At 41.1% G+C, this 14,224-nt stretch overlaps 1 protein-coding gene across 1 annotated transcript in view; it reads left to right on the top strand.

The window, feature by feature from the left end:
• RAPH1 (Ras association (RalGDS/AF-6) and pleckstrin homology domains 1) overlaps positions 1 to 14,224 on the top strand; it is a gene marked incomplete at its 3' end in the record, with an annotated part of 100,366 nt that overhangs the window by 80,250 nt on the left and 5,892 nt on the right. Inside the window, exons 9-14 of the mRNA XM_082483822.1 lie at positions 755 to 820; positions 2,275 to 2,418; positions 3,652 to 3,762; positions 11,365 to 11,463; positions 12,138 to 12,258; positions 13,896 to 14,038. Coding sequence (XP_082339948.1) covers positions 755 to 820; positions 2,275 to 2,418; positions 3,652 to 3,762; positions 11,365 to 11,463; positions 12,138 to 12,258; positions 13,896 to 14,038 — 684 coding nt within the window. The remainder of the gene's footprint in view (positions 1 to 754; positions 821 to 2,274; positions 2,419 to 3,651; positions 3,763 to 11,364; positions 11,464 to 12,137; positions 12,259 to 13,895; positions 14,039 to 14,224) is intronic.

Genomic DNA, 14,224 nt, shown 5'->3' with positions numbered 1-14,224 from the left:
TGATACATCGGTACATACAGTAGCCACTGTCGAGAAGAATGAGGTACCAGCATAAACCCAATATTTCTCCTTGGTTTAAAATATTGAACTGGCTAAAGTTTGTGAATATTGGGTTTTTTTCCAGGATAAGAGCTAGGGGTTAGGAAGCGGAAGATTTTCATTGTCCCAGTCCTTTCCAAGCTGAAGAAGAGTACAAAATTTCTGATTAAATGAGATACAGTACCTATACATAGTTAGGTTCCTTTTAAGAAGGCAAGAAGTATTTAGTAATTCTTCATGAAAAATAAGTAATTTTATTCTGCAAAACTGGCAGGGCTAGGTGGAAAAAAATACATTGCTTCTGTGTGTGCTTCTTTGAACACATAAATAATGGCAGTATGTAACAAATTTCAAGATCTCTGTTCTTTTAAGTATTTTTAGGGTGGCATTTTCAAGTTCATACTATTTTTATTTCTGGCTGCATTGTACCAGGCAGCTGTTTGTTTTGTGGAACACCAGGACAATGCTGTTATGAGGCTGTTACTTAAGATGAGAGTATGGACTGATTGATATTTCAGGAAAAAGTGGTTATAACTTAGTTCCATTTATTATTAGCAGTCTGACAGATATTTTCAATTGGACTACAGAGTTTTTGTTCAATTAGTGTGGTGTTCTTAGGTGGTTTTTTCTTACTGCTACAGAAAGGTAAATGAGGAATGTTATTTGGCTTGATTTTAGAATGGCTATAGAAATATTAACCTGTCTCTTGTTACAGAACTATCTTCTGGGGAAGAAAGAAACCTCTGAGATGGCAGACAGAAATAAAGAGGTGCTGCTAGAGGTAAGACTGACAAAACAAAAAGGTCATAGTGGTCCTTTCAGAGTTTGAAGCTAAACTCTAAAAGATTGTATTGATTGAAATTGATGGATGGAGCTGAATGAAATTCTGGAACAATTGTGAATGGATGTGTTGCATTTGAGATAAATGGCTATTTTGATGTTACCCTGTTTCAGATACGATCAGTTAATAAAAATGTGTTGTTATTTTGTTTAATAACTACAACACCATACACCGTGATAATCAAAATGAGGTTACCTGTAACTGTGGCTAAAACCAGTGGAAATTTGCAGAACTGTCACCTGGTTTTTTGACCTGTGGTGGTAAAGATTTTTTTATTACTACTTTCAAAATGGTTATTCTCTACAGAATTCTATAGCATTGGTTCAGTGACTGGTCTATGTTAGTATTTTAAATTTTTTTAGTAAGCAAAGTAGTTAAAAAATGGTTCAGTTACATTTTAAAATAAGAAAGCAAATATTAAATTTAAAAAATGAGGGTCAGAAAAGGAAGTCAGTTAATACTGAAAACATTATATAGTTTACAGAACTAAATACAACCAAAACAAATGTGTGGAGCAAATAAAACAAACAGTAAACATATCTTCCAAAAGCTGAAAACTGAATGTTTTTGTGACATTTTTGTAGAGACGTACCCATGCTGAAGTGTCATAACTTCCACTTGATTTCCAGAATAATGATTAAGATTTCAATGGTTACACAAAAGTAAATATTTGGGGTATTTAATTTTGGATTATACTTAATACAATTTAATTTATAAGTAGCATATGCATGCTCTTAGTATATTATTATTATGGGTTTTAGTAACTGGTCATGTGAATACTGTGGATCAAAAAGATGCTTGAAGCCATGACATGCAGAGGGTTGTAATTCTATCTAATTCTCTCTGTCTTCTAGGATTACTCATAAATCTCTCTGCTACATGTTAATCTGGAGTGTATTTAAAGCATTTGTTTTCCTCTGTTAGCTCTTTATAAATAGAACCTTAACAGAAGTTGTAGTGTTGGCAGTTAGTAGCAACAAAGTACTTATGGAATGAATTACAGCTGTATCTGGTAGATATGTAATGAGTTTTTGTGTATACTTAAATTTATGAGGCTATATCTATAAGGTGAGCTCAATACTATACAGCCAGTAAAGCCATTAGGGGATCTATTACTGATAAGCAGTGGTTAGAAAATCTTTACAGTAGCTGCTAATATTTTTGTTGTCATTCTTGTGCTGAGAAGACGCTAAGATCCCCTGTTGTTTTTGAACTACCTTATAGCTTCTAGAATTAATCCCTATTTCATATTACTGCATGAAAAAAGAGCTGTCCCTGTTATGTGTGCATTCCTTAGCTAAAGAATTTCAGAATTTCAGTCATTAAGAACAATCCACTGCATGCTGTATATTCTTTCTCTTTCTCTTTTCCCAAACCACTGTGTTTATTGGCAGGAATGTTTCTGTGGAAGTTCTGTAACTGTGCCAGAGATTGAGGGAGTTTTGTGGCTGAAAGAGGATGGTAAAAAGTCTTGGAAGAAACGTTACTTTCTTCTTCGAGCTTCAGGAATCTACTATGTCCCTAAAGGGAAGGCAAAGGTATGCTATTTTAAGACAGTTTCCCTGAATTGTTTAATGCTGGTAAATCAGACGCACAAGAGTCAGCCTTAAATTTTGGCTTACCGGTGCCTTGCCTAGTGCCACATCCCTTAATTAAAAGTGCATCTTTATCATGAAAGTATTGTGTAGATTACTGTGGTAGCACTTGATGTGAAGGGTGTAACCCCAAATTTAAAAATACAAGAAGACAAGGGTCTGGTTTTTGAGTGAGCTTGGGGTTAGGTTTTCAGAAACACTTGAGGAAAAATGATCGGTGGAGTTAAGAGGCTGTCTTTTCTTAAGCAGAATTCAGATGAAGGACCAAATGCACTGCAAATGCTAATCATAAACTATCAGACAAACTCCACAATCAGTCTTCATAATTTCATTGGGTTTAGTTAGTTCATATCAATGGGATTATTTTTGGACCAATTTGTGCTACCTTTTTTGAAACTGGTAAATATAATACCATTTCTTCAGTGTAACTTACTGCTGTTCTGTGTGTATCGATAATGAAAAGTAAATGGAGAGCTGCTACAAATGCATTATAGCTTCAAGTCTGAACCCCTGTGAGTTCAAGTTGTCCATGAATCCATCAGTCCTGACAGCATCAACCGATCCCTGGTACAGGAAGTCCACTTCCCACACAGTTGGCAATGAAGAAGAAATCTCTGTCAGCACATCAGCTCCCTTTAGAGCTGAATACATCTCAGTTGTTCTTTCCACAGCCTTTTACTTCATTAAAAAAATCGATATGCAAGATAGCCTGTTGAAATTCTGTGCCCTACAATCACTGCCAAACATCGTTAGAATTATACTTATGGTCACACTGGAATTTGCACACCTTGATTATTACCCAGATGAAATGGAACCAGCACCTGTTAAAAAGTTCCTGGTCAACCAATCCTATCAGTATCCTACTGATACCAACTCTGAATAAACATTAGTAGTCTGGTGTAAAATGTTGTTAAAAGGCAAAATGCAGACAAAACACCAAAAAACAGACTGAATTTGGAAATGAATATCCTGGTTAAAAATGAACATCTGATGCAAGAGTTTGTGTATGGCTGTATCTCCTTCTTGTTTCAGTAGTTTTCGAATCAGATTGAAACTAATATTAGACCTTAACTAGACCTTATATTAGTATTAGATGTTAACACTAGACTGATTTTGTCAATGCATGTGGTTTTCTTATAAAGAAGTTTTTTAAATTATTATTTTTATATTTAATAGGTCTCACGGGATCTCGTGTGCTTTCTACAGCTAGATCATGTCAATGTTTACTATGGACAGGACTATCGGAACAAATATAAAGCACCCACAGACTATTGTTTAGTGCTAAAGGTAACTTGTTAATTATTTTTAAAATTCTGATACTGAAAAGAGCAATTCAAGAGCTTGAGACATTTCCACACTAATCTTAGTCTCTTGTAATAACTACACTTCTTAATGGTGAGCAAGAACTAATTAACACAGTATCTTGGGATAAATTGTGAATACACTTCCTACAGTAACATAACAATTGGAAAACCGTGCCTGTTAGTTTTCAGGGTAAATCTCTAAATTGTTTTCATTCTGCAAGACAGCAATCTAAATTGCCATAAGTTACAGGGACAATGAGAAAGCTATGTTTAACTATATTTTCTGTGGAGTTGTTGTAATGACCTTCCTTGACAGAATTACAGTAAACAAATGAGAAAATGCCATGCAGGGACTAGTGCAGAGGGAAGAAATGGCTATGAATCACTTACTTTCCCATCAAGCTGACAGATTTCCTCCTCCTGTCAGAAGATCCATGTGGATTTCTGTGGTGAGAGAGGAAAAATGTCATAGAAGCAGCAGAAGAATGGCTTTACTGGATTCATGTAGCACTTTAGGTTTCTCTGACAGCGGCCTTTCTCTATAAGCTGCATGGGGAAAAACTAGAAGTACAGGACAGTCTTGCAGAAATACTTCCACAGAATACTTTTTCAGCCTTCAGAAATTTAGGAAGCCAGGGAATGGATCTTGGCTGTTTAATAGCCATAGGTGCATTCTTACTCTTTGAGGATGCCCATTCTCTTTTGGGATTCCAAGAAACTTCTAGAATGCTGCAGCAGTTGGGTACACCTTGTACACTCTTTTACTTGTTCTGAGCCATCAGTTACTTTCCATTTCATTTTCCTTCATTCTTGTATAGGAAGTGAACAGTTAGTGAACAATTGCTGCCTTTTCTCCATGCTCCTCATGACTTTGTAAAAGTTTTCATATTGCCCTGAATTGTCTTATTTCCAGACTGATGAGTCCCAGTCTATTTTACTGTTCATCATACTCTAAAACATAATATTAAACTTTTTGTCCCTTTGGCAACTCTATAACTTAGAACAATTCAGGTTCAGCGAGATAATACCCCTTGAAACGCTAACTTCAGGCAGCTGATGTCTTCTCAGAGCACAGGTCCAGAGTTGTGCAGAAAGTGGAATTAGGGAGTCGTCTACCCATATTGCCCAACCCGAGGGAAGGAGGATGCTGTAAAGGGAGAAAATTCTGAGTATAAAGGACAGGTAGAAAGAACAAGTAGAAAAAAATGTCATGACAGCAGTGACCTGATCTTAAACTGTGAGATTAATAACTTGAGTACCTCAAGATATTTTAAATTGCATCAACTCATCATCAACTTGGCGTACAAGTGTCTAAAGGGTGGGTTGAAGGAGGATGGAACCAGGCTCTTTTCAATGGTTCCAAGTAACAGGACGAGGGGTAACGGGCACAAGTTAGTACACAGGAAGTTCCGTTCAAATACACGGAAAAACTTCTTTACGGTGAGGGTGACAGAGCACTGGAACAGGCTGCCCAGGGAGGTTGTGGAGTCCCCTTCTCTGGAGATTTTCAAGACCCGCCTGGATGCAGTCCTGAGTAATGTGCTCTAGGCAATCCTGCTTTAGCAGGGGAGTTGGACTAGATGATCTCTAGAGGTCCCTTCCAACTCTGAAAATTCTGTGATTCTGTGATCTCCCAGTCTCTGACTCCCACACAGTGTTCAAAATGGTGTCCGTTCCTGCAGTGTAGCTAGCTACAAAGCTATTTTAAAACAGGTTTTCACACTACGTTCATAGCAAGTACAGTGTCTTCATGGATTTGGAAGTGGTGCAAGTAACAAGAAAGGGTTATAGTTGCACTTGCAGTTTTCCTTTGACCTCTTACCTTCCCTGATTTGTAGCTCATGTGGTGTTGCATATGTCAGTACATTAGAATGTTTTATGTGCCTGGAGTGTATGGCTTCCTGTGCATGAGTTAATCTCCCAATAGACAGGAAAATGTGCATTTGGACCCACTGAGAAGTAGACAGTGAATGTCAAATATGGGACATGATACTAAGGGAGAAAGCCTACAGCTGAAACTGGAAATATTTTCCATGTTCTTATAGATCATTGGCACAGTTAATTGAATACAATTAAAAGCAAAAATGTCAGTGTTTAGGTATTTATAAGTTCCTTGAAGAAAATTGATTTCTTCTGCTTACATGTCATTTCCTATCCATATCATTTGGACAAGTTAATAGTAAATTTTTTTTTCAGACTTGTTGACCATACAGAGTAAACCAGACTAAGTCTTATCTAAATAGATTACTTTTTTTTTTAAGTATTGCCATCCTGAGCATAAATGAAGATATGAAAACGTTAAAGTCAAATTTTAATGTGTCTAAATTTTCCCTTTATGGCTTATTTAAGTAAATTAATGGGGTAAAGTTAGTTGAGTAACTTGGACAAATTTTTCAGTGTGGAACTGAATCACCAAATTACCATATTAAGTAGGGTTGAGTTCTGCCTTCCTCAGTTCTTAAAATGTTACATCAGTGTTTCATATTAGTACCTATGTATAGAATCATAGAATGGTTTAGGTTGGAAAGGACGTTAAAGATCATCAAGTTCCAACCCCCCTGCCATAGGCAGGGACACCTTCCACTAGACCAGGTTGCCCAAGGCCACGTCCAGCCTGGCCTTGAACACCTCCAGGGATGGGGCCTCAACAACCTCTCTGGGCAACCTGTTCCAGTGCCTTACCACCCTCAAAGTGAAAAACTTCTTCCTAATGTTCAATCTGAACTTGCCCTCTTCCAGTTTAAAGCCATTCCCCCTCGTCCTATTGCTACATGCCCTAGTAAAAAGTTCTTCCCCAGCTCTCCTGTAGGCCCCCTTTAGGAACTGGAAGGCCACAATAAGATCTCCCTGGAGCCTTCTCTTCTCCAGGCTGAACAGCCCCAACTCTTTCAGCCTCTCCTCATAGGAGAGGTGCTCCAGCCCTCGAATCATCCTCGTGGCTCTCCTCTGGACATGCTCCAGCAGTTCCATGTCCTTCTTATGTTGGGAACTCCAGAGCTGGATGCAGTACTCCAGGTGGGGTCTCACGAGAGTGGAGCAGAGGGGCAGAATCACCTCCTTTGACCTGCTGGCCACACTTCTTTTGACGCAGCCCAGGATACGGTTGGCTGCCTGGGCTGCGATCGCACATTGCTGGCTCATGTTGAGCTTCTTGTCAATCAGCACACCCAGGTCTTTCTCCTCAGGGCTGCTCTCCAGCCATTCCCCTCTGAGCCTGTGTTTGTGCTTGGGATTGCCCCGATCCAGATGTAGGACCTTGCACTTGGCCTTGTTGAACTGCATGAGGTTGGCTTGCGCCCACCTCTGCAGCCTGTCCAGGTCCCTCTGGCTGGCATCCCTCCCCTCCAGCGTGTCTACCTCACCAAAGGGCTTGGTATCATTGGCAAACTTGCTGAGGGTGCACTTGACCCCACTGTCCATGTTGCTGACAAAGATGTTGAACAGTACAGGCCCCAGTACTGACCCCTGAGGAATGCCACTCATCACTGCTCTCCACTGGGACATCGAGCCATTGACCGCAACTCTTTGAGTGCGACTGTCCAGCCAGTTCTTTATCCACCGAGTGGTCCATTTGTCGAATCCATGTCTCTTCAATTTAGAGACCAGGATATTGTGTAGGACAGTGTCAAAGCTTTGCACAAGTCCAAGTAGATGACATCAGTTGGTCTTCCCTTGTCCACTGCCATTGTAACCCCTTCGTAGAAGGCCACCAAATTTGTCAGGCATGACTTGCCCTTGGTGAAGCCATGCTGGCTGTCACCAATCACCTCCTTTTTTCTATGTGCCTCAGCAGAGTTTCCAGGGGGATCTGCTCCATGATCTTGCCAGGCACAGAGGTGAGACTGACTGGCCTGTAGTTCCCTGGGTCTTCCTTATTTCCTTTTTGAAAATAGGGGTTATGTTTCCCCTTTTCCATTTGGCAGGAACCTCGCCAGACCACCACGACTTCTCAAATACGATGGCTAGTGGGTTAGTGACCTCATCTGCTAGCTCCCTCAGGACCCGCGGATGTATCTCATCAGGTCCCACGGACTTGTGCACCTTCAGATTCCTCAGGTGGTCTTGCACTTGAGCTTCACCTACAGTGGGCGGTTCTCCATTTTCCCAATCCTCACTTTGCATTCTGCGTCAAGGGTAGTGTGGCTGCAGTCCTTGCCAGTGAAGACTGAGGCAAAAAAGTCATTGAGTACCTCAACTCTGTCACTGTCCCAGGTAACCAGTCCTTGTGTTTCCTTACAGAGAGGGCCCAGTGTTTCCCTAGTCTTTCTTTTCTTGCTGACATACTTAAAGAAGGATTTTTTGTTTGTCTTAATGTCCCTGGCCAGATTTAGTTCTGTCTGGGCTTTAGCTTGTCTAACCCGATCCCTGGCTGCTCAAAGTATTCCTCTGTATACCTCCCGCCCCTGTTTCCACTCCCTATACGCCTCCTTTTTCCTTTTGGTCATGTCCAGGAGCTCCTTGTTCGTCCATGCAGGCCTCCTGGCTTTTCTGCCTGACTTCCTTTTTGTAAGGATGCATTGCTCCTGAGCTTGGAGGAGGTGGTCCTTGAATATTAACCAACTTTCTTGGACCCCCCCTACCCTCCAGTGCTTCATCCCATGGCACCACACCAAGCAGAATCTTCAAGAGGCCAAAGTCAGCTCTCCCAAAGTCCAGGGTGGTCAGCCTGCTCTTCACCTTCCTTGCTGCCTCGAGGATCTCAAACTCGACCATTTAATGGTCACTGCAGCCCAGGCTACCCTTGAGTATGACACTGTCTACCAGCCCCTCCTTGTTGGTGAGAACAAGGTCCAGCATAGCTCCCCTTCTCGTTGGCTCTTGAACCACTTGGAGAAGGAAGTTGTCCTCAATGCAATCCAAGAACCTCCTGGATTGCTTATGCCTGGCTGTGTTACCCTTCCAACAGATGTCAGGGTGGCTGAAGTCACCCATGAGAACCAGGGTCTGTGAACGTGATGCCGCCCCTATCTGTCTATAGAGGGTTTCATCCACTCGGTCATCTTGGTCGGGTGGCCTGTAGCAGACTCCCACTGTAATGTCCCCTGCTGCTGATTTCCCTTTGATCCTGACCCCTAGGCTCTCAGTTGCCTCTTCATCCATCTCTAGGCTGAGCTTACGGACTCACAGAGTTTCAGAGTTGGAAGGGACTAGAGATCATCTGGTCCAACTCCTCTGCTAAAGCAGGATTGCCTAGAGCACATTACTCAGGACTGCATCCAGGCGGGTCTTGAAAATCTCCAGAGAAGGGGACTCCACAGCCTCTCTGGGCAGCCTGTTCCAGTGCTCTGTCACTCTTGCCATAAAGAAGTTTTTCCGTGTATTTGAACAGATCTTCCTATGTTCTAACTTGTGCCCATTGCCCCTTGTCCTGTCACTGGGAACCATTGAAAAGAGCCTGGTTCCATCCTCCTTCAACCCACCCTTTAGATACTTGTAAGTATTAATAAGGTCTCCCCTCAGCCTTCTCTTCTCCAGGCTAAAGAGTGCCTTTCCTCATAAGGGAGATGCTCCAATCCCTTAATCATTTTAGTTGCCCTTTGCTGGATTCACTCCAGCAGTTCCCTGTCCCTCTTGAACTGGGGAGCCCGAAACTGGACACAGTATTCCAGTTGTGGCCTCACCAGTGCCGAGTAGAGGGGGAGAATGACCTCCTTCAACCTACTCTATGCATTCCAGCTGCTCCTTCGCATATAAGGCAACACCACCTCCTCGTTTCCCTTGCCTGTCTCTCCTGAAGAACCTGTAGCCCTCCATGGCAACACTCCAGTCATAGGAGTCATCCCACCAAGTTTCTACGACGCCAACGAGATCGTAGCCTTGGAGGCGTGCACATATCTCTAGCTCCTCCTGTTTGTTCCCCATGCTCCATGCATTTGCATAGAGGCACTTCAGCCGTGTCTTCATTGAGCCTGACTTGGCTGGAGCAGCTTTAATTACTTTGCGCTGCTCTCTAGGCGGCATTCCTATGCCGTGTATTAACGGTGCCTCCCCATTGACTCCTGTTCGTCCAGGAGCTCCTGGCTTCTCTATGTAAGTCTTTGAGCATTCTGCAGTGTAGCCAGCACATTTTGGAGCGAATGGCTGCAGGCCATAAAGTTTTTCTTGATAGAAACTCAGTTTTGTGCCACAAAGATTCACGAAGCTGGGAAATATCTCCGAAATGTGAACATGTTTTTGGAGAGGTGAATGGCAAATAGAAATTCAAAGGCTGGTTCTCACTGAAGTCCAGAATGGATTTGTCTTTACAAGTTGGCTTCCTTGGTTTATCTTGAACCCTTACTTTGCAAGACAGGTGCTGTGCTATTGTTAAAAATAACATTTGTAGTATATAATACTAGCTTCTTGATCATGAATGTTAGATTTCTGAGAGGTTCTTTTATTTCTATTTAGCCAGATTTTTTTAACAAGTCCAGGAAAAAGATGGCTTGTTAGTGAAGTATTTTTTTGTGTTTCTATACACTCTTCTTTGTTATACAACGTTGTACTTGAAAGAGGCTGGTAGTGAAAATGAAAACAATTGTCTAACGTCATAATGAAGTTAGTTACATATATTCTGTTTATGGAGACAAACATGTTCATATTTGTTTTGGAATAATTATGTTTGGAAGACAACAGGAGAAAATATTCTGAAAAGAGATTAACAGTTCTTTGATATATGTTTCAGACGGTCTTCAGTAAAACTTAAATACCTATGATCATCTAGCAAAACTGTGTTACTGAACTGTAAGCTAACACAGGAAATTATAAGAACTTAAGTATTCAGAGCTGCCCCGACAGCTGTGAGACATGTAACTTCTACAGCATGGACAGGAAACAACTGAATAATCCATCCAGAATGATTTCCAGTGTCTGATCCTTGAAAAATATACATTTCTTACTTGACTGCTGAAGTGATAAATACAGTGCCTTTTCTTTTTTGTACATGTATATGGGAGCAACGAGTATTTTAGATTATATCCCTGTATCAGTAGGGTGGGGACCTTGAAGGCTCTACAAGCTGCAAATGGAATTGTGCTTAACACAGCGTGTCGTTTCTGAAGTGTCTCACTCAAGCCATACAAAAGCAGAGAAGACCAGTGTATGTGTTTTCTTCCAATTTGTTTTGGTGTGAGAGGAAGGTGAAATATCAGTTGCCTCCCTCAGGTGGTGAGTTAGTCCATAGTACAGTGAAAGGAGACAACTCTTGATGCTTTGGCAGTGTATTGCTTGCATTTAGAAAAGGTTTTTACAAGCTGAGACTGTTCTGACCACGTGTCTTGAGAGTATAAAGATAGCTAAAGACCCTTACAGGTACAGAAGAGTCTATTAGTAGGTAGAAATACTAAAATACTGAAAGATTCACCCTTTCTTAGTGTTTCAAACCTGAAATTGGTGCACACTGGATACACTGCCAATCTATGTGTGAACTAATCCTCACTGCCACCTCCTGGAATACTCTCAAACATTTTTAAGTGGGCTGAAAATACAGACTACTGTTGAAGAGCTCCCAGCATGAAGTTTGTCTGTATAGACCTCAACAGATAAATGGCTTTCCTTGCATTCCTAGCTATTAAAATAATGATGAGGATGAACATTTTTTCTGCAGCATCCTCAGATCCAGAAGAAATCCCAGTATATCAAGTATCTTTGCTGTGATGATGTAAGAACTCTACACCAATGGATCAACGGCATCCGCATTGCTAAGGTAACCTCCTCTAGGCAGTCTTGCAATGTTGTCATGAGTTATCATTATCTGTTTGAAACCATTTACAGTTCCTTAGCAAAATACATGCTAAATCTAACTTCCCTCTGTTTAACTATCATGAATGTGAACTGTACAATCTTCTTACATATTTCATTCCTTAGCAAAATTGTTAGGCTTTGTTGTTATGATAATTCAGTAATTGGGCCCTTTCTTCTTGTTTCTGCTGCACCTCTTTGTCACGTGACAAAATCCTAACTGACATCATGGCTAGATTTTAGCCAGCTCCCTTACAGATTTTAAAAAGAAGGCTTATGGCAAAATAAGAGAATTGAGACAATACAATTGTTTTCTGAGATCCCTTAGTTGGCTTAGTTTATTCATTGGCCTGTTTCTTGCTTGTCGCTATCTCTTCTAGCATAATTAAACTTTTTCTTTCTTTCAGGAATTCACTCATAAAAAGGCACAAGGTTGGGGGAAGGGAGCTGCCACTTCTGTTAATAAAACAAAATGAAATTTTCACTGACTTAATGTTGCCTGAGCTCCTTAACCAAGAGCCTGTTGTTTCTCTCGGGGGGTGGAGGAAGGTGGAACAGAGAAGCCAGAGGTGGAGCTCAGCAGTATGAAAAGGGTACACACCCTATGCAGTTATTAAATTTGTTTGTCATTTTGCTTAGTATGGGAAGCAGTTATACATGAACTATCAGGAAGCACTGAAGAGAACAGAATTGGCATGTGACTGGACTTCCTTGTCTAGCTCCAGTATCAAGTCAGGCTCCAGCTCATCTAGTTTGCCAGGTAATAACGTGATCTGTCTCGTAATAGAAAGATTTGATTACCTTTTTTATCATCTGCTATCTGGAGACCTCAGAAGAGACTATTACAGGAAATGGATGTTTCTCCAAAGCCTTTTATGCTATGTTTAGTCTAAAACATAGACTTTATGTTTTTATGTATATTAAACAGATAAGACCCTATTTTATTATATTACTGGTAGTGGTTTATGTATTTGGAACATATAGTACGTTCTTGTTCACCTCCAAAAAAGAATGTTTTTCTTATACTGAGAAGAGGAACTTCCTTTCAAATTCCTGATGCCTCTATCTTCACCTATCTGATAAGAGAAACCAAATCTATGTTTTAATAATACATAGACACTTGTGTGTATAGCTCTTAAACTGATTTTGTTTTCTGAAATATTTGAAACTGGAAAATAAGAAATAGTCCCTGCCCAAAGACAAAGATCCAAACAATCTCTTTAGAGACAAACTTTGAAAGTACTATTTCTGTTCCTGTGTCAAACTGTGTGTGCCTGCAGTAACATTCTCAGGTTTACCTCTCAGCAGGACCAGGACTGTTTTTTTTTTGTAGCATATAACAGTTTGAAAATTGGTGAATGGTTTATGTAGCCTCATTTCACCATTCAGAGCTGACTGATACTCTGCCAGGTTATTCTGAACTCTCAGGCGCAAGTTTCATTATTGAAAACAGGTTATTGTGTGAAAGTGTTTTGTCCATTGCAGATACAGGTCAGGAAGTAATGCTACTGAATTGGAAAGGTTTAGGAAGTAGCCTGTGACAATAAGCAAATTCAGCCCAACTGGGAAGGCACCATATTTTTTCAACTGTGTGGAACAGCTTGCCAGGTGTCACAGGGAATTCTTGGTTACTTACAATTTCTCCATCCAAGCTGGGTGTTTTTCTGATAAAGTTTGGCTTGTTGTGTGTAGCTGAGCCACAGCCCACCAGCCATGCATGTTCTGCCAGAGCTACAGTCCAGCCTGTGCCTAGATGCTCTTTTTCCACAGGACAGGTTGGGAATACACAGAAGGCAGGTGCCAGGCTGGCTAAATTGGTCTGGCAGTGACTGCTGTTGTCTTTTTAAGATACCGTGTGAACCCAGAGTGTTGTCTGCGTTTGTTAGTTGCAGGATGCGCATCGTTCCTTCTCTTCCCTTGAGGAATGGAGCAGTCAGAAGCAGACTGCTGCCTTGGCTAGCGTAGTTCCTGTCCTCAGCCTATGTCCAGTGTCTGTTTCTAAGGTTGTGCTGGGAGGTAGTGCTGGAGGGAGCAGACTGCGTGCATGGCATGAAATAGGGCTTTTCCCAAAGTGCAGGAGCTGTTGTGTGTTTCAGAACCAATACAACCGCAGTGTGTTTTTACTCTGCAGCATATCTGACACACTGTCATCTTCATGGAGCTTCAGATTTGGTTAATACCAGAGATCTGTTGCACTGTTTTGTTTTCCAGGCAGCAATGGCCTGGATGTGAGCTAGAGTTTATGCAGTAGTTAGCGGGAATGATGTCCTTTGGTGGGATAACATGTTTTACAAGTGTGACCAATAAATGTCACACAGAGTTGCATTATAAGGACACCAACTTTACTCTTACATTCAGAAACATATACTAACTGTTTCTTAATTTTCTCCTAAACAGAATCTCAATCAAATCATTCTAATCAGTCTGACAGTGGAGTTTCTGACACCCAGACAGCTGGACATGTCCGTTCCCAAAGTATTGTCAGCTCCATGTTCTCCGAGGCCTGGAAACGAGGCACTCAACTGGAGGAATCCAGCAAGGTAACAAGACGACTTTAGTTTGAGAACCAACGCCCAACAAAATGTACGAGACAGAGTGATACCTCTTCCACTTCTGTCTTGAGTGGGATTTCTTCTTGGGATTTCTTCTCTATTTTACTCTGTGTTATTGACATACATTGCCATATAATTGTTTTTTCAGGAATCACTTTGTCAGGGAATTCAGCC

The sequence above is a fragment of the Vanellus vanellus genome (genome assembly GCF_965231255.1).
Source record: "Vanellus vanellus genome assembly, chromosome: 5".
NCBI classification, from domain to species: Eukaryota; Metazoa; Chordata; class Aves; order Charadriiformes; family Charadriidae; genus Vanellus; species Vanellus vanellus.
This window is presented reverse-complemented; position numbering and strand designations above follow the sequence as displayed.